Genomic DNA, 25,606 nt, shown 5'->3' with positions numbered 1-25,606 from the left:
ACAATGCAATGCTACCCGGAGTCTACTTACAGGCTGTGAGTCCAAAGCAGGAGGAATTATGATAATGTCGGTCTTCACTACATCACCAATCCCAGGAAGTACAATCCGTGTGTTTGTTGTAGTCCAAGAAAAGAGATTTACGTTGGAGACGATAACTCGCATCATCGTTTACTTTGGGGTTTGTACCTTTTGCATATTGTTAACATGTACTAATACACACTTACACACCAAAGGAAATGAAAAATCATGAATCGGACAATAAGTGCTCTTTGACTACAAAATATACACGGGTATATTTGAATAATAAAAAAACAGACAATTAACTTTATCAAAAAAAAAAAAGGAATCTGTTAAAATAATCACTAATAATAGCCTATATGATCACATTAAAATGTGAAATGTGTTTAAAATGTGTTTTATGAGTTTTACTATGCAAATGAACTCTTGTAAAATAGTTTGATTAAGTATCCGTATTTTCATGAGTGAATATAGACCTTAAAAATATAAAAACAAAAATGTATCAGTGAAGTTGAGACAGCAAAATTGTTCAAAGGATAAAAACTGCAAACTGCAGTAAATGAAACAGCCATTGAAATATAGTAGTATATGTCTCCATCTTGTGGTCAGATATTCTGAATAATCTGAATAATTTAAAGAAGCTTTATGAAGTTTATAATGGCAAACGCCAACTACTGATAAATAATAAATAGCAGTAATAGTGAATGTATTCTTTATTTCTCATAGATACAGAATGGCTGGGTACAACCCAAATTAAGCCTTAAAAAAGAACAGGAACAGGTGGGTGCTTTTAAAGTGTCACACGCCTGTTGTTCATATTATGAATAACACTGTTAATATTTGGAGAGATAGGCTATAGACACATGGTCCTTCACTAATAAGGGCCCACAGGGGACATATTTGTTACATTTCCCCTCATCAGTGTCTCCATGGTTCCTCTCTTTTGTTGCTTGGCAACCGTTTTATCTGGCCGATGAAGCAAACATAGAAGCCTCCATGATTAAAAAATCATCCAATTACACAACAGCATAATTTGTGCTCATTATTCAGTTTTTATAACAATTATAATGTTAATCTGGGTTAAGGCCTATATTTAGATACTTCTTTAAGATGGCCTAAAAAATATTTTATGTGGTAAACACGATTTCATAAAAGTTCCAAAATACTACACAATAATAGAGTTATACAGTGAAGTGCAACAAGTTGATATTAACTACCACTGTGATAGGCAAATATTTAACATAAAACAGAGTTTTTGTCACATCTTCCTACACCTTTGACAGAAGATTTCTGTCTTCAGTTTTGAGTTTAGAGTATTAACAATTATTTTTTGTAATAATAACACTGCTTGATTCTAATTGGTCAGTCGTGACTTTACAAAACACACTTGCGATTACGGGTACTTGCAAGTGTGTTAACTTGTAAAGTCTGTTTGGTCTTTCATATAATTACTGTAAAGTATTTGATTGTTAACTATTGTCAATTCAATAATTAACTAACTAACTAAATAAATAAATAAATTCCGGTTAGGGGACTACTTATGTGTTTAATGTGTTTAAATGTGTGTCTTTTCTCATGGCAATATGATTTTGTTACAAACGAGCTAATAAAAATTTCAGATGAACATTTTGTGTCCAATTATTCACTCGTGTGGCACATTTGAGATGATTCAGCCAATTGGAAGGCTGCATCCTCCGAAGGTCGCATATGCAGGCTGCATACGTAATCAAGCCTGGTTTATTTCAGTTAACTGAGCACTACATTCGCAAGTCATAAGCATATTACAACAATTTACGATTAACTAAATATAATAGTAAACTTAATATTCTGAAATAAGACAGTATTTATGACGTATGTTGCCTACAAATGCGACCTCCAAAGGATGCAGCCTTCCGACCATTGTATTATTGCTTAATACATGTTCTCGTTGTGTCCGGCAGGTGGCGGTACAGATGCATATGCGCGTCTACACACAGACACATCGAAGAAGACGAGAGGAATCTTTTACCAATTTTTTTTGTTGTCATGTTTGGTTTTTATTTCAATCGTTATACGTCGCGGTATAATAATCGCGAATAATATCGACTTCAAGACTAAGAGAGACGTTTGAAACCGGCGGATCGAGTTAATGTAATAATCTGTTAAATAGATAAATTGATGGTAAATAATGGCAGAAGGTGGCAGTAATTTGAGTAGTCTTCCTCCGGGAGACCCACAGCTAATCGCACTTATAGTGGACCATCTGAAGAGCAGAGGACTGTTTGATGACTTCAGACGAGACTGTCTAGCAGACGTGGACACGAAGGTAAACCCTAAGTGCATTTTACAATAAAGGCCGTGTCTCAAAATCTAGTGAGCTACCTTCATAGACAGCATGCATTTGATACGTGTTTTATTAATACGAAACGTAATCATGTTTTTGTAATAACCATGTTTTAGCGTATTGATTACCATTGGCAAAACCATGGTTTTACCACAGTAACAAAAAACGTGGTTATTTTGTGTTAAACATGGTTTAAATATCCTAATGTTTTATAATTGTACTGCAAAATCCAGCTAAGACCAGCATAAGCTGGTACCTGTAGCTGGTTTTAGCTCATTTAAGGTGACAGTAGGTGGTTTAACCTGGTCCTCCCAGCCTGGTCAAGCTGGTGGGTCAGCTGGTCTTCCAGCCTGACAAAGTGACCTAAACCAGCTAAAACATGGTTAATTTTCATAAGGGTATAGAAAGGTGACTTAAAATGTTTTGAGATATAGGTATGGGTTTTGTGTTTCACAACATCTGTTTCTCTGTTCTCTTCAGTTTTTTTTATTACATCCATTGTTTACATCCATCCATCACCTGTCTTGTTTACAATGAGCCAAATTTATTTCTATTTCCAGCCAGCCTATCAGAATCTAAGACAGAAGGTGGACAACTTTGTGTCTAGTCATCTCAGTTCACAAGAATGGAGTCCGTCCATCAACAAAAACCAAGTGAGGAACGTGCTGAGACAGAGTGTAGTTCAGTACGTATCATTTTACACACTGTATTCTTCTGAATGTTTTCTATTGTGTGTACTGTATGTTGTGGATACAATGTATTGCATCGTTTGTTATGTTTAATGTTTAGAGAAATGGGGTTATGTGCAAAAACTAGGGGTGCACCGATATATCGGCCGATGATGCTTGCTATGCTTCTCAATGAATTACGGTGAAATGCCGCTACATCCCAAAGCCAGAGGGCGCTCTCGTGCAGAATCTCAATGTGTGCTGCAGACGGGTAATTATACACACGCAGCTATGACACGCAGCTCCAGGAAATGGCTTAAGGATATATTTATATTGCTGTTCTTCAAACCTTTTAAGGTATTTTCATGATAATAAAGAATATGTATAATGATTATGTTTGACGACTGTTGCTTTTTCAAATGCATGTTATAAACGACTCAAACTAACAGTGATTTCAGATCGATAAGGACTTACTGTCCAAAAGCCGTACTACATAAAATAGCTGTGAATATTATCGGCTGTGCGATTTAAGAATAGTTGTGTCGGCCACATATTATTAATGTATATCGGCATTTATCGGTGCATCCCTAGCTTAGCGTGTAAAACTTGCTTTTTGCATAAAACAGGTTGCATTGCTTCAGGTTCAGGTGCTTCATTAAATATGGAACTGTTTTACTTGAGATGCCTTTTAAAAAGAGCATATGTCCATCACATATGTTGATGGATATGTAAAAAATCGTACGATATTGATGCTCCTCTATGCTCTGCCTTTCATGAATTGCGTACATTTTTACAAAGCTCATCGTACTGAAAAGCACGGTGTGTTCTGATTGGCCAGGTATCCAGTGCGTTAGCCAAATACCTCAAGCGGAAATGTTACGCCTCTTATCATATTTGGAAAATTCCATTGTCTCCATGGCATGGTGGTGGTGACAATGCTACAGCTAGAAGAAAGTTACGCTGCCTTTCTTTGCGTATACATTTGGGCGGTGTTATGCAAATCTTCCCACACAGTGACGTAGATCTGTGGGAGTGTGTTTGAATGAGGCATTTAATCATTTTATGGATGAGCCCACACTTTTAGAAAAAATATCTCTTGGGTTTGAGACTTCAATCTTTTAACTTTAAGGATCTTCTATATGCAGACCTTTTAACACTCCCAAGTCAATGGAAAACATGAAATTGCATCACATTTCCTGGAAGAGAACCACCCGACTCGAAGCAGAGGGTTTTAAGGATTTAAAATCCTTTACTGCACGGCAAGCCGTTGATAATCTCTTACAAATGATGTTGCTAAAGGGAACATTATTTGGTGTATTTGGTTTAAAGTTTGCATTCAATCGCATCATATGCCCCTTAATGTTAGACTGTATGACAATTAAAGGTCCTCTAAGCGAATTCACGCGTTTTAGTGCATAAAACATATTTGCTAGCTGCCAGTCACCTTAACACACTATAAAAAAATGCAGTCTCTGTAGACAGCCCAGGCTCTGCAAACTGCAACAAAAACAAAGTGGTCAAACCTACCACCACGAAACATAACAAACGTGTTCCAGCCAATAAATGACAATAAGGATTTGGGAGTAAGGGTTGGGCGCGTTCATGACTCTTTCAGAAAGCACGGAAGGGAGGGAGAGGAGTAAGCTACTCTCGGTTTTGTTGGATAACACTTTGAACGTCAACAAGAAGTGACGTGACACAGATTCGCTTAGAGCGCCTTTAGGTATTGTTAAATGGACAATAAAAATCCACCATTGCTTGTCGCAACATCACATTGCGGCTGCTTAGGAGATACTTTGTATCACGTGTTGTGGAGTTGCATTGCATGTATTTAGGATATGGCATGACAAACAATTGTATAAAGTACAAAGTATATCTTGTGCTTACTTTTCCAGGTCAGGGATGTTGGAGTCAGGTGTGGACCGGATCATTACCCAGGTGGTGGACCCTAAACTGAACCATATCTTCAGGCCTCACATTGAGACAGCAATTCATGATTTATTATCCGCCGAGAAAAAAGAAGATGGGCCGTCAAATTCAACCCCTGAAGCAGAGCCACAGGACACAGCGGTCAGCGCTGCACCTAAAACACAATAGGGTACAAAAAAAAGAGTGTTTGTAAGTCATAACGAAATAAGTCATTCATCATACACGTCAGTAAATTGGCTGATAGTTTTGTCAAACAAAACAGAAAATTAATTATAAAATGTTTTTCTTGCACATGTCATACTTGATCCAATTATGTTCTAGGTACAAGAATCACATAGGGATTACGAAGTGATGTTTTTTGACAACCTGATGAACAATTGCTGACCACTGGAATTGGGGGGGTTGTATTAATTTATGGTTAATAGTTATGGACATGAACGACGCCTCTTCAGGCCCTGCACTGTTGAAGTTTCATGCAATGCAAGATGAACTCCTCACAGATTCACCATTATTGCATTTTGGTCCAGTTTAAAAAACAATGTTGGTTGAAATGAAATAAATCTTTTTTATACTAAATATTGACGTGACCCTTTTTACACAGCTGGACTTGAGAAATGCTTTGTTTTTCTTTTGCAATGTTTTAATTGAATTCATAGTAAAATAAATGTAACTTTTTAAGATAAATGATCATTGTGTTGCATCATTACCGGTATTGTAAAACCAGATTCCTGCTTTGCAAAAGATTCCCATTTGTTGTGGGAAACACGCTACACAACAACTTGGCCCGTGAGCACTTATTAACCAAAAGCAGTGATGTTTCTAAGAGATAATTTTTGCGATTCCATCTGGACGTTAACTGGAGCGAGTACCCTCAAAAGTTCACCGTGTTCCATAGCTCACAGACAGTGTTACATGATTGAAACCTTTTGGTGGTGAAAACTTTTCGACCCTGGGAATTTATTTAAATCTTTGACGTCCTCGTGGCATGAACATCCAGAGGAGGGTTTTTTGGTAATGGAGGAGCCTCAGGAGAGGTGTCACGTCCCTGGCCGGGACAAAGGTCGAGTGTTGCAGCTTGTTCTTGTCTTTCAGCACCTCTCTGCTGAGAATGTGCAGTACAGTCAGATGCTCGACAGACGCCGGTCAGGTTGCTAAAGAGCTGCGCTCACGTGTTTTCTGACATGAGCTGCTTGTCAATGTAAACAGGGTTCCCACGGGTCCTTGAAAGTTTGTGAATCTGGGGAGGAGGATTCAAGGCCCTGGAAAGTTTTTTGAAAACATACATACATAGATAAAGGTTATTGAAAGTGCTTAAAGTTTTCTGAAAAAAACAATGCATATTGTTCTCTGTGTAGTGTAGGACAATATCATAAAAACTCTAGACTTTTTAAGCACACATGCTAAACTATTCCCTTTAAATGCTTATATCTTCTGCATGCAAAAGTTGATTCATACCAAAATGTTGTGTTTGACACATGAAAACGTCTCAGGTTGCATATGTAACTGTTGTTCCCTGAGAAGGGAACAAGACGCTGCGTCTCCCTTGCCATACTTTCCGTCTTTGGCAATAATTCAGATAGCGATATACTTCCTGGTTCCCGCGTCACCCTGTCTTTGTCGTTAAGCCTCAACATTGGTTGAATTTAATATACACATTCAGACGCACTTACCCCAAAGTGTCACCGTGACGCAGCATGAGTTCCCTCGAAGGGGAACTGTAACAATGTATCTTAAAAGGTAACATGATGTAACCTTGCTCTCACTTGAAATGTGTCCCCACATTAAGTCCTTGAATTTGAGGGTATTGGACCTGGAAAGTCCTTGAAAGGTCCTTGAATTTGAAGTTAATTAAGGTGTGGGAACCCTTTGTAAATCTCTTTACATTAGGTGATGGATTTTAAATACAGATTGACATACAGTACTGTGCCAAAGTCTTAGGCCACCATCACCAGCTTTGTTGTTTTAGAAATGTTTTAATGTCCATTCATATTTATTTTCACTCTTTTTTTTAAGATAAATACAGGAAATATGTACACAAAATTAAAAACAGAACAATTTTCTGAACTAAATGTCTTCTTCAGGCGTCAGTCAGTATTTAGTGTGACCTCTCTTGGCACTAAACACATCTTGAGCTTTTTTGAGGAGACTGAAGTCATTCGATTAGAATTAGAAATTAAGATTGAATTTTATTTAGGTTCAAGAGATCCTGCAGTTTCCTGCTATCGCTCAATTGGAAGGGGAGTTTACCCTAAATACTTGACACTTCAGCTTATACTTTTATACAGTTTTAATACTATATACACATTTCCTGTATTTTCTGGTTGTATTCTAATAAAGAGACTAAGAAATAATTATATATAATCACTATACAATTGCAAAAACACATCTAATGGCAGCATGGTGGTCTAAGACTTTTGCACAGTACTGTAAATGTCTAAAGACACTTTGATTTAATGTTTTATTACAAAGATTTTCGTCTTATTTAAAATATTATGCTAGCACTTATTGTCTTTTTAATGCTATTGGATGGCCCCGAAGTTTTGAGCCCAGCACTGGGTCAAAGAGGGAAAAAAACAGCCGTTAGGCTTAAAGAACCCAGAAAATGTTATTTGACCCAACAAAGCCCAGCATTTGGGGTTGAAGAACTTGAATCACCCCAGAATAGGATGAATTACAACCCAACATATTGATCCCTTTTTGCCCCAACGCTGGGTTGAAAATAAGCCAGCAATTTTTTAAGATTATAACATTCAGTAATTAACTATTAATAAAAGTTCGCTGTTGTTATTCTATTGGTTATCAATGGAAACTGACTTCACACGTTAAAATTACTTAAATTATATTAAAATAACCATCATCTGCAAAACAGATGGTTTTCGCGTAAGTAATGTTACATTTCTGAGTCGTTTATTACAGTGGATCTTAATGATGGCTCAAGTGCCCTAAATACTTTTAAGTGCCACTGTATGAGCTACAGCCAAATGATTTCTCATCGTTGGCAACGTCACACAGTTTATCCACCTGTCAGTTAGACACAGAGTCCCTGTTCCTGATAGCGAAATGTTTAAAATAAAATAATCTTCCAGGTGCGAGCTCGTATTTCCAGCTCTGATATTGGCAACGTTTCTGCAGACTCTCCCCTGAACCCAGTGTTCATCATGCCTATTAAGATGCTTTCCTCCCGAGTGAAGAAACCTAATCTGACTCTCATATAAAAGGCACAGTGTGAACTGAAGGATGAGCCGTCTGCAAGCTCTCACTTGCGCTTGTGGATTTTTTTTAATTGCGTGGCCATCCTCCCTAAGCCATGTCAAAGTGTGTTTGAATACGATAATTAATCAATTAGATACATTGAGTTTCTGTGATTAAAGAGGATGCCGGTAGGGGGCGTGGTTTTACCATATTTGACATTGTTCACTACGGGGATTGTCCTTCAAATGCATCATTTATTCACCTCGATTATGAGATTTTGAAGAATCTCCTCCTCTTTTCTTTTTTGTATATATGTGAAAGAAACTGAAATAATAAGGAATCTACACGACGCATGCATTCCCTTACGAAAATTATGATTTTATTGTGGTAAAAGTGTAGTAACCATGTTTTTTTGGTGTATTGATTACAGCAAAACCATGGTTTTACAACACTTAACCATGGTTTTTGAAAACCATGGTTATTTTGTGGTTACCATGGTTTTACTACAGTTACCATGGTTTTTTGGTTAGTAAAACCATGGTTAATTTTCGTAAGGGTTACTGTATGACAGAAGTTACATTAGCAAAATATAATTCTCATCAGTAGCAAATATGTTTATTGAAAGCAACTTAAATGTAAGTATTTTTGACACCAGCTTAAGAGCATTTAAAGTTATAACCTCTCTCATATCATGAGACAGACTAACACTAACATTACACTATCAGAAAAAATAAGGTACAAAAGTTGTCACTGGGGTGGTGCCTTAAAAAAAACACTTATGTACTTAAAGCAACACTAAAGAGTTTTTGCTCTTTGCTCCCCCTACAGGTTAGAAGCGTAATTGCCCATTACCACTATTGTAAATATTGCAGCATAGCTGGCTCTGATTGGATTGTAGGTCTGCTGTAAAGCAAGTTTTTGTAGTTTTTACTCGAACTACAGGACCACGACCCGACAGTTGGAAACTTTTTTAGTGCGGTTTTGGCCGATAGAGGGCTGCAAAGCAGATGTGAAAGTGCCGTTCACCCTGTTTCAAGTGGATGAACCACTGAAACTTTTTTGGAAACGTTATTTTAAGGTAAAAAAAAAAACTCTTTGGTGTTGCTTTAAAATGTGCATATTAGTCACCCAATATCTGTACCAAAATGGCGCACATGAACAATTATATTGGGATTAAAAAGGATTAAAGAGCACCTATTGTCCGATTTACGTTTTTACATTTCCTTTGGTGTGAATTAGGACATGTTAACAATATGCAAAAGGTACAAACTCCAAAGTAAACGATAACGCGAGTTATCCTCTCCATCGTAAATCTCTTTTCAACAGTTTGCTTCCTGGGATTGGTGATGTAGACAAGACCGACATTATCATAAATCCTCCCGCTTCTGACTCACAGTCTGTAAATTAACTCCTGTTAGCATTGCATTGTGCACAAATCTTTCAAACATGGAGAGGAGCGTCACATTTCCTGCTGATGTCAAAGGTATTCAGGCCAATCACAACGTACAGATTAGCTGGAGAATCAGGGACACAGAACTTTTCAAATCCGTGTGTTTCAGGAAGAGAGTGAAATCTGGTGCTACAAAAATGTACGGTATGTGGAAAATAATGTGTTTTTTAACCATAAACCACTCGAACACATTGTATTATACCAAATACACAAAATAACGTTTTTAGCAATTAAATATGTGGTCTTTAATAAATGCTGTGAAGCTATACTGCTCATTGTTAATGCATTTAACAAATACAAGGTTACCAGATTTATTTCCACCATCAAGTCCTGATTTAAGTTTAAAATCACATTATTATATGAATTCAGACTAAGTTAACAACTGTAATTTGTTTAATTCAGCGTACAATCCAAAGGGTCATAAGGGCAAATTCTGAAAGATTAATCCGTGTTAACAGCGCTTGTGTTATTCCAAGAATTATGTGCAGATTACTCGGCAGATGAATTAAGTGCTCACATTTCATTCCCTAGCAGCTCTCAAAGTGTCGAAAGAAGCTGTCGAATGTCGAAAACTCGCACTGAGAGGAAACAAGTGACACAGCACTTTTGGCCTCGGATATGCGGCAATTAAATCCCGCTGGCCTTGGAGAGGGTTGGTAATGTAGTGTGAAATTGTACGTTCAGGGCATCGGTCAGGGGGACGTCTCAGCTGACATTGCATTTGTCTTCTGGACATTATAAATCACCAGAGTAATTACTGAGTATTTCCAACAGGCCGTCCACCCCCAGTCTCTCCTGAATCACAGCTGCCGGTCGCTCTCGAGCTGCATGGCCTTCCAAAGCTCAAGCCACAACAATGTCCCATTCCTCACAAAGTCCTCCTGCATCTGTTGAGTTTAATTGCTCATCGCATTTTCTCACCCGATATTACAACTAATATCAACTTTGCTGCCCAGATGTTGAGGAAGCCCGAGTGAATTGTCCCACTGGACAGGAAAGGTCATTTCTAAATGTCAAGTGTTGTTAGTAAAATACTTTCTCGGGGTGCCTATAACACACTACAGGTGGTGTTAAAGTGCAGTTATTTTACAGCAAAAATTTACAGATATTTCAATTCAAGGTAATCACGTACAAAGCTCCAACCTGATTTCACAGGAATTTGTACATTTATTCAGTATTCAGTTCAAATGCCTTTATCTGAAATGACTTCAGATCAAAGCTGTGACCTTGGCATTGTTACCACTGTACATGAAAAGTCTTTACCACTGTCAGGTTTGTTCAGTAAAGTTTGGTGTGGAAAAGCATATATAAACAATAGAATTTTAAAGTATAATATACATTTTTATCATATTTTTTATATTTTTATGTGCAAAAACAAAACATCATCTAAACACACAAAAACCCACACACAGCCTTGACCTCTTTCTCTTTCTGGGACGTTCTCCATCATGTTTACGTTCTTTGACATAATAATCATACCTTACCGTAGTGTTTGTGCAATGTAAAAGCTGTAGTCATGGCAACAGTATGACCTTTGAATATGAATCCTGCTGGCAGAAGATACTGGGATGAAATTTTTAATATCAACTTAATTACCTTTTAACCATATATAGCCATTTCTAAACCATTTCTCTGAATCATCGAGCAAAATTGTTAGGATATTGTCAAATATAGTCATTATCGCAGTGAAGAATCAAAAACTGTTATGAATATCTAGTTGCACGCATAAAAAATCCCTTTTGATATTTAATTAAACAAAAGTCAAAATGATCCCACTGACATACAGGAGTTTCCTTGCGTGCACCCCTCAAATATTTACAGTCTCTTCAAAGCCTCTTTCTCTGATCTCAGGTACATGTTTGTCGCAGCTGCGCTGGTCATGACACAGAAGAGTACAAGAGTTCATGGGTACATGTATTTATAAGAATGTGTTTGTGGGACAGGGGTCATTTTGCGATCAACAGAAGACCATCATGTTGTGTAAATCCTCTCCAAACCATGTGTAGGAGGCACAAACATACAAACCTCCCTGACTTTCCACAAAACGTCACCTGACAGGAGCATAAAGCATACATAACTAATAAAAATAAAGGTGGTTCGTAGCGATGCTACAGAAGAACCATTTTTGGTTCCTTAAAGAAACATTCAGTAAAGGGTTCTTATAGGAGAACCATTTCTTTTGTTTTTTTTATAATCTAAAGAACCATTTTAACTACCTTTTTAAGGACCTTTAGTGAAACAGAAAAGTTCTTCGGATGTTTAAGGTTCTTTGTACAAACCAATAAGCCAAAAATGGTTCTTCTATACTGTAGCATAGTGAAGCACCATTTTTTAAGAATCTAGCTAAGACATTTTAAAGTATGGTGACAAACATGTCTTTTTTCTAAGCCCAATCCTTTGATATTAAATTATTTTATAATCTAATATGTTATTATAAATGAGCGCTTCTCAAACTTTTTGGCCCTCTGTGGCCCCATTAAAAACAATTTATGACATAAAACAATCTCAAACTGAATTTAAATTAAACAATACATATTAAATGATACAATAGTGCTGTTAGTATGAGTCTTTTTGCACAAAAGTTATGATAAATTAATGTATTTTACAAAATGTCATAAATTGAGTTCAGTTCAGAACTGTTGTGTAGAGCTTTTAATTGGTCAGGATTGAGTGTCGGGTTTGACTTGATGTCCCGGCATGCATAAATTCTTCATGAGGACAGATTTAGGTCAGGGTTGTGTTCTCCCATTCTGATTTATATACGGAAGCGTTTTGAGAAACGCAATAAAAATAATCGTAAATTCATGGGCACTTTTTGAAATATTTACAGTGGCAGTTGTGTAAGTCTGTTATAGTGTTATACTGCCTCGTATAATGTAACAGTGATAATAAGGCCATCCATATTAGGCTTGACATTAACATTTTTCTATATCTAATCTTATTAAGGTATGATACCAATGTCCTGTAAATTCACTTACAGGTATATGTGACCCTGTCTGTGAAGTCTCATAATTTAATATAAATAAGATTTGTAGCGTCAAAGTTTCTTCAATCTTTGACATGATCTTACTCAGCTAAAATGAAAGACATCGAGGTTATATTTTCACAAAATGTTCTTTATATGATGGGTTTATGTAGAAAACAGTAAATCACAAAAATGCAGCTGGCGTTTTTTCCGCACTGAACGCCCAGAAATATAAAAGTAACCAACTTGGCGTCCGCCTGGCGTTTTCAGCCACTTTGGTGTACATGCTCCCTTACCCAAAGAGTTTACTTTTCAAAAACTCCAGCAGACTGTTACATGAGTAGTTACACGAGTAAGTATGGTGGCACAAAATAAAACGTGTCGATTTATAAGCAGAAAACAATTTGCAGCACTTCGACCTCGGGGTGCAGTAGCATCATCACTCCTGACTTCTCCCCCTCTCGCTCAAACTTCCCTCAATATAACTGCGTCCGAGGTCGAAGATTTTTGCAATCTTAAGGCCGCGGTATACTTTTTTTCCGCGTCCGGCTTGCGCGCGCACGCGTCCGCGCAGCTTCTCGAGTATACTCCCCGCGGCTACACGCGGATGGCCGCGTTCGACACTATACGCAATACAAATGATTTCTTATTCAAATTATTAGTCTAACAGGCTGTCAGGGCAGCACTGATTTGGCAACATTTACAGTACATTAAAACATTAGGATAGGTGAAGAAAAGTAACTGATCCACCATTGCAAACACAGTTTAGAACAAACAACAAGACAACAAAGAACAGGAATCAAACAAACATGCTCCAGAGCTTTCTGTTCTTTGAAGAAGTAAAAGTTAAAGAAGAAAAACCATAGTGTATGTGCAAATGCTGTCTATTTCCTTTGTATAATTGTTTATAGTGGAATGCACTGTCTAAATATTTTCACGCGCATGCGCTGTTGTACGCGGACTGTACGCGCACTGTCCGCGCGGTCTCAAATTTTGGGCTGCACGCAGACGGTCCGCGGCCTCTCGATGATGAAAATGACGTCATGTGGACGGCGCGCATACGCGGACGTCCCTAGTATACTTTCGGCTTTAGTGCTCTTCCGCCGTATAATATAGTTTACATTTTTTAGCCACTTTAAAAATCGCTACGTTTTATTGTGTGCCACCATACTTACTCGTGTAACTACTCATGTAAGAGTCTTTAAATAGGGAAAACATGTAAGTGTTTGGTGGCTTCTAAATTCATCCCTGTTTGGATCTGAAGGAATAAATGGTGCTAGGCTAAATGCTAACACATTCATGACGCGCTATACATAGATTAAGTGCACGCATTATAAAAATGTTTTATGTATTAATTAGTCTAAGTTGAAGTAAAAAAATATTGAAAAACTGGTGTTTTCCTTTAATAGTATTTACATTGTTTATCATTGTATACCTGAGGCTTAATTGTAACACTGGGTTACAACTAACCCGCTGTGTAAAAATGTTTTCAATCCCAGTTTAAAAATATTAGTTTAAAAATAAAAATATTTTTGCTGTTGAATGACCTTCATATGTTGTTTGATTTATTAGATGGCTGTCTCAATGAATCTCAAAATTAATGGTCAAAAATTGGTCCCTGGTTGTCACTGGGGCGCAGTACTCTTTTAGAGAGTACATCTTTGTACCTAGAGTTCGTATTAGTACATCAGAGATAGTATCAAATGCATAAATATCGGTACCTGAATGGTACATATTTTTATGGTACATATACTTTTTAAAGGGTACTGTAGTGACCGCTTGGGACAAATTTTGTGACCATTATTTCTGACAGTGTACTCAGTTTTGTTTTGCCAACCATAAGTATTAAACCTTGGCATGGAGCTCATCCAGATTTAATTCCAGAGGTGTCTGAATAAAAACTTGTTCCAGTGGGCCCATACATGCCTGTGTGCACAATAACTTCTCGAATTCGGTCAGGCAAACAAAAGTTAATCAGAAAGACATTCCAAGAATCCCAAGAACCTCGGGCACAATTACAAGAGTGCCCAATATCCTCATATAGGCTATTTAAAGGACCGCAAAGACCTCTGTGTTTTCCAGTCAAAGTGTTTATTTGAAAAGCAGCACTACCTAAACTTACAGTACAAGCCTCTTAAGGAGTCCAGTGTTTCTCCAGTGACTTATTAAATGTGCCCTGATGTACAACACAAAAACGTATCCAACCCAACCTCATCTCATAGGAATTCACATATTTTACGAGGTGACGATTTTGAATCGATTAGAAAAAGTGCAGTAATGAACTTCACACTAACCCTGCCCCTAAACCCAAAGTCACGGGCTAAAGCAGATTGTACAAAAACACACACAAGATCAACAATTTCACCTTGATTTTATAAGTTTACCGACTTCTGGTGTTAGTCTGTTGACATACTTACAAGTTTCGGAATAGTTTGCATGTTTCTATGATAATATTAAAGGTAAGCGTATCTGGAAGCCGATGTATGCAAGCAATGCATTGCAAAAAGTACACAAGCCCCCCTGAATTAATCAGAGCAAGAAAATCCAATGTAAAAGCAGTATTCGACCTGTCGTTCCTATGATAGCTGTTTGTACAGTTGTTTAGACACACACTGCTGTTCTCTACTCAAAGGCCAGAAGGAGAGCAAGTAGTCAATTCATAAACACAAGAGTAAACCCCACAGCAAATATAGTAAACATTTACATTTCCAGTAAATAACCTAAACATGTACCAACGAACAAATCAGATGCTGAGAAACACTGAAGTCATTAATTGCTCTGAATTACCTCTCGCAAACTTAGTGTTGACCCGTCTCATGGGGTTTTGACAATGAGACAGATTACGACATAGGGTTTTTTATGATCCTTGCAGGACCTAATCCGTCATATATACAGAAAGATTTTGTACTGTAATCTTGCTAGTATAATCTTAACTAAACATACAGGGTGTGAGAAGAGCAACACTGATATTATGTTATTTGTCATTGTCTGGACACTTGTATGCAAGATTAATGTATAACTGATGTTCCCTTTCAGTTGGTCAATTCGACGTCACATCGATCATCGATGAATTGGAAACTCTGCTTGTGTGTCTAGAAGAGAGCTAAGAGAGTATCGGCATGCAGCATTTGCATCGGCTGGCAACACCCAGCCGGCCAAGTATAAAAGGGCAGCAGGTGCGGTGCATCAGTAGCTTTTCACTTTGAATATGAGCAGTCATCTGCTTAACTAGAAGTGTGGTTGTCTGGAGACTCTCTGTGATCTATTTTGGCGTGAAGGCATTACAGCGGCTGTCTCTGCCTGATTTTAATCGCGTATGCGGTGGTCATTTCATTCCCCCTGTGTGCTTCAGCGTTCACAAGAGAGTTTTCCCTAAAAAAGCTGCACAGGCTGATTTGTGTCTTTGTAAAGACTCATTTCTCCCGTGTTCATCGGTGTGTCAGTGCCTTTCCACCCGTGTGTTTATGGTTCAGTGGATGGTCACAATCACTGCCTCACAATCGCTGCCTGGGTGTTGCACAGACTGAGGCAGCTTTTGTGGATGGGTCATGTTCCTACTTGGAAAGATGTCTATTGTGGATCTAAGGATGCGACGCCACTATGTCCAAAAAGGTGGAGTCCCCATCCCGCTCCCCCGGACCGCCCTGACACAGATGGGTTCGTGCGGCAGGATGTCCGACCTCTGAGTCACCATGAAAGCCTCCCCCACAGGGAACCAACCTTCCGGGGCCTCTAACACCTCAGGTCCGCAGCCAGTAGAGATGTTGGAGAGAGGGAGCGGACCAAGCATACTGCCCCTATCTTTTGGCTCTTCTGATGAGGATTGGATGTCGGTTGCTGCATCGGGGGGGGTCTTCCTCTATCGGACATCGGTACGAATCACTAAACAATCTGTTGGTCATGCAATGTCCACACATGTGTTCCAGGAATGCCATCTCTGGCTGTGCCTGCTGGACATGAAGGATGTGGAGAAAAATAACGCTTTCTAAATGCTCCAGTATACAGTACTAGGCCCACATCTTCGGCGAAGCGGCCAAGTGCTTCTCCTAGCAGTTCTCTTCCACCCAGAAGCAGACAGAGGTGATCAAACCTATCCTCATCCTGTCTTCGTCTGCTCCTTGCCGAGGGTGTCCTTTAGCAGCGCCCCCCCCGTTCCCTTCTGGAAAATGCAATAGCAAGAGATCCCTAGACGGGCGAACAGGAGATGGCATCGACTGCTTTCTGGGAGATGGTGATGGCACCATCCCTACTCCCTCTGAGAACCCTTGGTTTTGTTTTATTTCTGTTCCCACAATTTCACCAAAAGAGCAGTCTGCTCTGCAAAGGACATTGGGGGCTATGGGTGGTGCATAGCCGACCCATACACTCTCTCCTTTGTTGCCATGACTGGACGTCTGAAGAACCCAACCAGGTATCTTCACAATCCATCAGTCCAACTGCGGAGTCACCCTCACACCCCCTCTGCTCCGCTTGCCTCCCCCACTGTAGGTACATCTGTGGTGCCTAAGACCCTGGCTCGAGCTACCTAGCACGTCGCGTTGGCTCGTTCGCACCATTAGACCATTGCTGCTGAACTGTTTGAATTCATTAGAACGCAGGACAGCGGTCCCACTGAAATTGTTTCAGAGGCTCCTGGGGCATATGGCTGCTGCGGTGGCAATATCTCCACTCGGGCTGCCCTATATGAGACCGCTTCAGCAGTAGCTTTATGGCCAAGTCCCGAGATGGACGTGGTGCAACAGCCCTTGTCGCCAAACCTTCATTTCTTTGGGCAGGTAAATACGTAGAACAGGTCTCCAGCCTTGCTGTGGTATTCACAGATGCTTCCTGCACGGTGTAGGGAGCAACATACAACAGGCATGCTGTATCAGGAGTCTGGACAAAACCCCAGCTGCATTGACTGATGAAATGCCTCGAGTTGTGAACAGTATATCTTACAAGGCTAATGTGTTCTAATCCATACAGACAATACTGCGACCGTTGCATATAACAACCGACAAGGTGGTCTGCGCTCCTGTCGCAACTCTCCGCTATATCCTCTTGTATGTTCAGAAGCATCTGAGGTTGATTTACGCTATTCACATCCTGGGCACGCTTAACCATGTGCCTGATGAGTTGTCATGGGCAGCACATCCAGGAGAGTGGCGCCTTTACCCCCAGGCAGTCCAGCTGATTTGGAGACAGTTCAGGGCAGCACAGGTAGACTTGTTTGCATCGACAGAAACCTCTCACTGCCACATATTTTACTCTCTGACCAATGGAACACTCTGTACAGATGTGCTGGCACACAGCTTACCCCGGGGTCTTTGCAAATATGCTTTCCCCAGTGAGCCTGCTCGCACAGACATTGTGCAAAGTCAGCGAAGATGGGGAGCGCGTTCTACTAGTGGCACTTCACTGGCCCATCAGGACGTGATTCACAGAACTCCTGCTCCTTGCAAGGGGCCGGATTATCCAATGGGCATTGTGGGGCCCAAGTGACGGGAAGAAATTAAATTTAAAAATCTAAATAATGGTATACGATGGCATTTGTCAGATTTCAGAAGTAAAATGGGTCATGAATATTATTCAGCACTGTTTTTTTTCTGCCCCAGTTTTTACCATGCAATACCATAATATATCACATATCACATTTCTTCTGAAATCATATAATTTTGCTTTCCAGTTCTTATTCATTACATTTTATTATCAAATAACTGCAGGCTATTCCTTGTGTTTATGTCACCCAGTCATGGTGCAATATTTAACCTCAATGCTAAATGATGTCATTAAACTAAGCGATGTTAAATAAATCATATGTGGTTACTATTAGGGTAATTTCAGCCTACTAGAAGTACATTTCTATGCCAAATATAGCCCATAATAAGCTCACCGTTCCCCCAGCTGGAGTCTTGTTTCCAAAGCTGTTGCACATATTATGGATGTAGGCCATTGACGGCGCTAACGTAAGGATGCCAAGGGGATATGTTTGGTTTGGCAGGAGGCCCCCGGTGAAAGCATTCAACTGCTTCTCACCTCGTGTTCCTTCAATGTTCTTGCAGAATGAATAAATAGATCTAGGTAAACAGGTCGTCCCTTTTACGCCTTAAGCTAAACATTGCGGTGACTCCCTTTGCGTTGGTCTTGATGAAGAAATAACCTCATAAATGCATAAAACTGTATTCAGCTCCCAAGTTCCCTATGAACTCCTATTTGAGTTATTTTCAATAATGAGAATCACATAGATTACATTTTAAATGTGGTAAGTAGTCACTGTCCAACTAATCTTAGGCAATGAGGAATAAAAGATTTTACTGTCTTGATGATATTAAAGTGTATAGAAAAGTACAACACAACTTTTTGCACAAATATTCTCTGTGTAAAGACATGGTGGTTTGCACAAAAAAATTACGTGATCTGATTGCAAAAAGCAATATGCATCAACTTATCTACAATAAGGTGACCCTGCAATTTATGCAACAAAGTTTTTGCTGTTCTCCATTCGGTTATTAGGCTGCATTGAGACTGGATGTAAAAATCCCCATCAGGTCCATTAGGTAATAGATTCACCATATGTACTCTTAACGGGACATTTTCTCCACCACCTGAAAGCTGGAGGCAGCAATATTGTATGATCATATGACCAGGGTGTGACTTACAGGGGGCATCAAGCCTGAAAGTCAAAACAAAAGCCAAGATCGAGGCTCATTTTCACGCTTTGTCCTGTAAGTTTTATTTTCGCACCTATATGCAGATTATTTTCAAGGAACAGCATTATAGGAACAAAGCACATTGGGGCATGTTGTCACAATAGCAGTCTGCAGTTTATTGATACTCATATTTTCCACAAGTAAGTTTTTATTATTATTTCAAATGTAATACGTACTTTGTACTTGCATTTCAGATCAACTTAAGCAATGAAACAATTAGCAAACGCAAACGGCAGGGTTACATGTGACAACTAGCCCCGGTCTGTCCCATACAGTACGTGCCTTACGTGAACTTTGAATGGACGCATGGTTGCTGTTGTGTCGGTGACTGTGATTGGTCAACACCTGCTCACCTCCTTCATCCAAACTGACAAGAGTTGGAGGAAACACAGGCAGCATCCATTCGCCCGATCTCACTGCGGATCTCTCACTGCATATACAACACGGTCTCTCTCTGGTCATTGCAGAGTGATCAAACGGATCCCAGCGTCATCATCATCGCGAGAAATGCGTGTTAAATGTACTATCGTCGCGTTTTTGTTCATGTTAGCGGTGCGGCAGATAGACGCGAGTGATTCAAGCAACGCTCATGATAGCTCACTGGAGAGATCAGTGAATATTCAGAAGAGAAGATTGTCTCTGCAAAACACAGGTAAAACATTCATCTACACGTTTCTGTGACTTGTTTAACTTTTATATGGTCTGTCATTTAACTTCTGTGGAGGGAGATGAATTAATTCTGAGGCGCGTGTTTGGGCGAATTTATAATGTGTGGATTAACGTTAAATGGACTGTTTTTAATTTAAAGCTTTACATTTTTAAACATCCATTTCTATTGGGCTTTTCACAACTTCGCATTGTTGCAAAGCATTCTTTAAAGTAAGAAATAAGAAACACATATAGAGATAATGGAAATGAAATATAATTTTTTTATACATAATAACTGTCAAGCTTCATTCATCTAAATAAAATTATTTTTAATTTACATAGTTGGTTTTGAAAATAGGTTTTGATTAAGATTGTTTAATATAGTAATCTTATTTTGTATAAAAACACACACACACACACACACACACACACACACACACACACACACACACACACACGCTCTAAGCGTTAAATCTAACAACGATAAGAAGTCAACTGGGTGATGACGTCACGCTTAAAACTCAACTTTACGCGCCAAACGTAACATTTCGCAAGTTTTACATCGCTAACAGTTGCTTAATCGTCTAACATTATATATTATAATTTATCGTTTGCATTTCAAAATATATGCATGAAATGTTGCACCATTACATAATTACAAGTTAGCCCACGTGTTATTCAGTGTGGATACATGTTAGAATTACAACCTTCCGATCTCTCTGATGATGAAGCTAATACGGAAGTGACTTTAACTGCAATCCATCGACGGGCCGCTAGAGGCTGGCTCCAAAAGAGTAACATGTTAAAGGGGACATTTCACAAGACTTTTTAAAGATTCAAAATACATCTTTGGTGTCCCCAGAGAATGTATGTGAAGTTTTAGCTCAAAATACCATATAGCATGTTCTAATTGCCAATTTGTACGTGTAAGCAAAAATGTGTTGTTTTGGGGTGTGTCCTTTAAAATGCAAATGAGTTGATCTCTGCACTAAATGGCAGTGACGTTGATGGATAGTGCAGATTAAGGGGTGGTATTATCCCCTTCTGACATCACAAGGGAAGCCGAATTTCAATTACCTATTTTTTACATGCTTGCAGAGAATGGTTTACCAAAAAGTTACTTGGTTACATTTTCTAGTTTGATAGAAGCACTGGTGACCCAATTATAGCACTTAAACATGGAAAAAGTCAAATTTTCATGATATGTCTCCTTTAAAATGCTCAACTTTACAATATAAAATATATTTATTTACAGGGTACAAAAAGTGTTTTTGGTCTGTAAAGCTAATTTTGCCCTTTATGACAACTGTGGGGGGTGAAGTTTTTTTTAACTCATTATATTAAGCGTTAAAATTCTGCGTAATTAAGGGCCTGGCCTCTTGAGTGACGGGTGAACTGCCACTGGTGTCACTAGAGCTAGGCAGGCGTCATTTCGGCAACCAGCCACCTCCGCTTCACCCACATCCCGCCTCTTAACCCATTTTCGGTTATTCGCGTGTGACGTGCGGCCAAGATGGCGACGGCTAATATTGCCATCAAAAAATCTCTTCACAAACCCATGGGTGACGTCATGGACACTAAGTCCATATTTTCTACAGTCTATGGTAATCTCCCATAATAAGTACACAAAAACTAAAGTAATTTACAGTCTAGAAGTCACACATTTTTGTTTTTTTACCATCATGATAATAGGAGTAAATGTTAGATCATTGTAATAGTTGTACGTGTAATTATATTGTCTTCTTGTTGTATGACTCTTTAAAACTCCGGACCGGAGCTGCCGAGTAGGGGTGGCACGGTTCACAAAACCCACGGTTCGGTTCGTATCACGGTTCTATGGTCACGGTTCACGGTTCAGTACGGTTCTTGTTGTTATTTTTTCTTTAAATTTTTAACACTCCAGAAATGTATTATCTTATTAATATATTAATTATCCATAATTTAGGATACAGTATTAAAAAAAAGTTATATCATGTAATCATGCACAAACTGAATTTGACTTTAAGCACATTATTGGGACCATCTCTGAGGAAAGCCAGATGAGATTTTGATAGAGCAAGAGGGAAGACATTGATGATTTCAACATGCTTTTCATTTATTTGGCAAAAAAGAGAATGTGTATTGCCATCTACATAAACTTTATGTGCATTTTTAGCACACAAAGATAACTTGCATTTATTAAAATGCCAACTTCAGTGTAGCTCATAGATTTATCACTGAGAGGCTGCTTTAATACTGAGAGTTTATGTGGACGACAGAGAAACATAACCTTTGCACCTGTAATATTAAAATCTCTTTAAGTCTCTTTTCTCCACTTTTGACCACTTCTGATTACTTTGAGGGGCAATTTCTGAAAGATCGCGCAACTTTCACACGCTAGCAAAATGAAACTACGCGGAAATCAGCCGCTTTAAAGTCGCAATGAAATTGAAATGAAAAACTATATATGTATTTTTAATAGTGTGGTATTATTAACAAATGACTTATCTGTGAGCTTCATTATTTTTTAAAAATTCGTGTGTGCTCATAATCTTTAATCAAAAATGCAAATCTCCTCCCCTCCTCAAAACGATCTCTCTTCACTTCCGGTCAAAAGTATGGCAGGTGGGCGGGGTCCGGGAGAAGATCGCAGTGATTAGCAATTAGCAACACGACCCAACTTCAAACGATCCAATCAGATCTCGATGGACAAACTCAAATCCAGCCCTGCCTTATTTCATCTCAAAAGCCGTTTCATTCGGATATACGTCACCACGGGGAAAATAAGGCAATCGCTACTTCCGTTTCATGGCGACTTTAATTTTATCAATGAAAGGCTAAAAATAGCGCTAAAGACGTAAAACACTGCAGTACCTCAGATTAGATAAATGGTCGGAGAGAAGGCGATCTCCTGTGGCTGTTGGAGCACATTCAACCCATAGACTGCAGTTCAATCTATTGTTTTATTTCCGCTGTCATCATAAGTAACATGAAATAAAAATATGTTTCCACACACCAAACTTATACGACGCTGGCGCATCCTCCAACTGCGGGCAGACTTCCTTTTCTCTCCCACTTGCCATTTCTACACGTAACATAACCCGCAGTACTTATACTCCAAACCAGTCACCTCTTCTTTCGCGCGAAAGGGAAACACGCTATCTGAGGTCACATACAGGGCATGAGACTACATTGCGCATGCCATGAACCGTTGAACCGTGCGGTACACACGCGCTCCGAACCGAGACAAGCGAACCGAACGGTTCGGATTTTTTTCATGGACCGTGCCACCCCTACTGCCGAGTTAGACGCGGATCCGGCCTGGAGTCGTCTGCTGTCCGGGTAAAGATTTTTTACGTACCTAAGATTTTCTCTTCGCTGTTCTCCAGCAGAAATACAGCACTGTTTGGTGAATGCCGGTGATGTGGGTTGTGGGATGTTCGAGTGCTTCAACAACAACTCCTGCGAGATCCGTGGACTTCATGACATCTGCATGACGTTCCTCCACAATGCAGGCAAATTTGACTCTCAGGTTAGATCCTTACTCATCAATCACTCCTGAATGAAAATACATGTTTACAATACTGCGTATTTAGAGAATCATGGCATGAATAAATATTAATGCATGTCTCAATATTAAGCTCTCATTAATGAGTGCAGGAAATATGCCATAAGACATCATCAACTAAATCAATCATTAATTGCATTATGGCTTTTGGTTTTATTATACATCACCGTAGGGAAAATCATTTATCAAAGATGCACTGAAGTGCATGGCCCACGGACTGCGTCACAAGTTCAGCTGCGTCAGCCGCAAGTGTCCGGACGTAAAACAAATGGTGTTTCAGCTTCAGCGTGAATGTTACGTCAAGCACAACCTTTGCTCGGCCGTGAGGGAGAACGTCAACGTCATGGTGGAGATGATCCACTTCAAAGACCTGTTTCCTAGAGGGTGAGTAGTTAAAGACATGAAACAATTTGCTTTTACAAGATTGATCCTCATACTTTTACTTGCCACTGAAGGCCCCATGTAGAGTTGGTGAACATCCTGTTGGGCTGTGGTGAGGAGGTGCGCGTCGCCATCGGCCGCCGAATACGAACTCAGTGCGAGCAGAACTGGGGAGCTCTGTGCGGGAGTCTGAGTATCTGTGGCCTCGAAAAGGTAGAGCACCACGCCGGTTCCACCCTCGCACCCTCCGCCACCACCCCTTTGGGGCACAACACAACTCCACCGGGACCTAATGCCAATTCCCTTCCATCTCCGTCACGGGCCTTTCCTGAAGCTGATAAGGAATCGGTTTGGGCGCTTACAGGAGAAGATACAGATGAACGTCACAGTCAGTTCTCAGGTCCTCACGCACAAGACAACATCTCTGATGCTGATAAACAGCTGAAGAGATTTTTAAATGCCACCAAAAGGAGGTGAATAGAGAAGGGGGGAAGGTGCCTTTAGCCCACACATATAAAAGGCTTGTTCGATGGTCGAATCTCTGTTTCTGCTTCCTTAAGGACATACAGTATAAGCTGCAGTCTTCAGTGACAACAGACTTGTTATGGTTTTGCCACACAAGTTTTCATTTGTTTTGTAGGTCATTTTGAGCAAACATAGACAGTACAACAATATTTGACAGGAGTCGTCCCAAAATGTTGCAATATGTTTTACCCTTTGTAGGTGTATTGGTAGATTGTGTACAAAGTGCATTCCTAAGACTGCAGAGATTTCAGTCTGTCAGGCTGTGATTCAAAATAGCATTATACGTTTTAGTGATTACATCATTCCATAAGCTTATTTGTTTGACTATTTGGGCAAATCTAACGTAAACATGTTCATATTTCACCCCAAAATCAACACAATAAACTGTATATAGTGTTTTGTGACGTTTTATTAGAATAAGTGTACTTATTTTTAAATTGTCATCACTGCCGTAATGCAGCTTGATGAAGTTTCCTTGTGAGGTATCTGTGATTCAGATAATTTAATGTTTATTCTCATTGCTGTGATAATAATTTTTTGGTATTATTTTGGTCATTTCAACATTATGGTAATGACATTGTGGGAGGAAGATGTGCTGTAACATCATAAATAATATTCCAATGTACAATATCTTATTGACCCTAAAATAGCCATCTTCCTTTAGATTTTGGGGTAAAATATGACCAAACATTAATTGCTTTCACTGGATTTGGCTATATATAGCACATACGAGGTACATCAGGATATATAAGCTCTTATATGCCACGTTTCATACAGCAGAGCGATATGCCTCAATGACATATGCGGTTGTTATGAATGCAGTGTGACATATAATGTAATATCATATTTTTTCATTAGCCAGTTTTCATACATGATATAAAAATAAACTAATGCCTTCCTAGATAGAGTCAAATACACAAACATTTTAATATGCAGAGCAATGATTTTGGACCTACCTCATCTCTTTAACCTGCACATATGCTGTGGAATATATTGCATAACAAAATGTGTCCCGTATTTTCGTACCCACTCCCCTCTGCAGTATGTGTCTTGATATTTTACTTTTTTATTTAAATGTTGAAGTTATGCATGACATTTATTTTGTTGACTTTTATTTTGAAGTCAGGTTTATTACAGCCACTATACAGTGCTGTTACGTTGTGCTATTTATTTTATTTTTATTTTAATGTAACATTTTTTATTTTATTTTGGATCTGTAACAAATTCAATTGTATTCACAAGAAATTAAACTTTTTCCATAATGAAACTTA

General features: G+C 39.1%; 1 protein-coding gene across 1 annotated transcript; it reads left to right on the top strand.

Moving 5' to 3' along the window:
• The first annotated feature begins 1,977 nt into the window (after positions 1 to 1,977).
• On the top strand, positions 1,978 to 25,606 carry LOC135776824 (uncharacterized). Its single transcript, XM_065287741.1, has 10 exons — positions 1,978 to 2,323; positions 2,902 to 3,026; positions 4,905 to 5,102; positions 16,852 to 16,956; positions 17,137 to 17,320; positions 17,598 to 18,022; positions 19,537 to 19,886; positions 23,251 to 23,393; positions 23,602 to 23,813; positions 23,885 to 25,606. Exons 1-10 carry the CDS (start codon positions 2,186 to 2,188, stop codon positions 24,285 to 24,287), a joined length of 2,283 nt encoding a protein of 760 aa, XP_065143813.1. The 5' UTR covers positions 1,978 to 2,185; the 3' UTR covers positions 24,288 to 25,606.

The sequence above is a fragment of the Paramisgurnus dabryanus genome, chromosome 18 (genome assembly GCF_030506205.2).
Source record: "Paramisgurnus dabryanus chromosome 18, PD_genome_1.1, whole genome shotgun sequence".
Classification (NCBI taxonomy): domain Eukaryota; kingdom Metazoa; phylum Chordata; class Actinopteri; order Cypriniformes; family Cobitidae; genus Paramisgurnus; species Paramisgurnus dabryanus.
The sequence above is the reverse complement of the archived record's forward strand: the minus strand, read 5'-3'. Positions and strand labels throughout refer to the sequence as shown.

Coding starts and splice junctions, on each gene's coding strand:
- LOC135776824 (XM_065287741.1), top strand. CDS start 2,186: ATGGCAGAAGGTGGCAGTAATTTGAGTAGTCTTCCTCCGGGAGACCCA. Junction 2,324..2,901: donor TAGCAGACGTGGACACGAAG/GTAAACCCTAAG, acceptor TTCTATTTCCAG/CCAGCCTATCAGAATCTAAG. Junction 5,103..16,851: donor AGCGCTGCACCTAAAACACA/ATAGGGTACAAA, acceptor TTTCACCAAAAG/AGCAGTCTGCTCTGCAAAGG.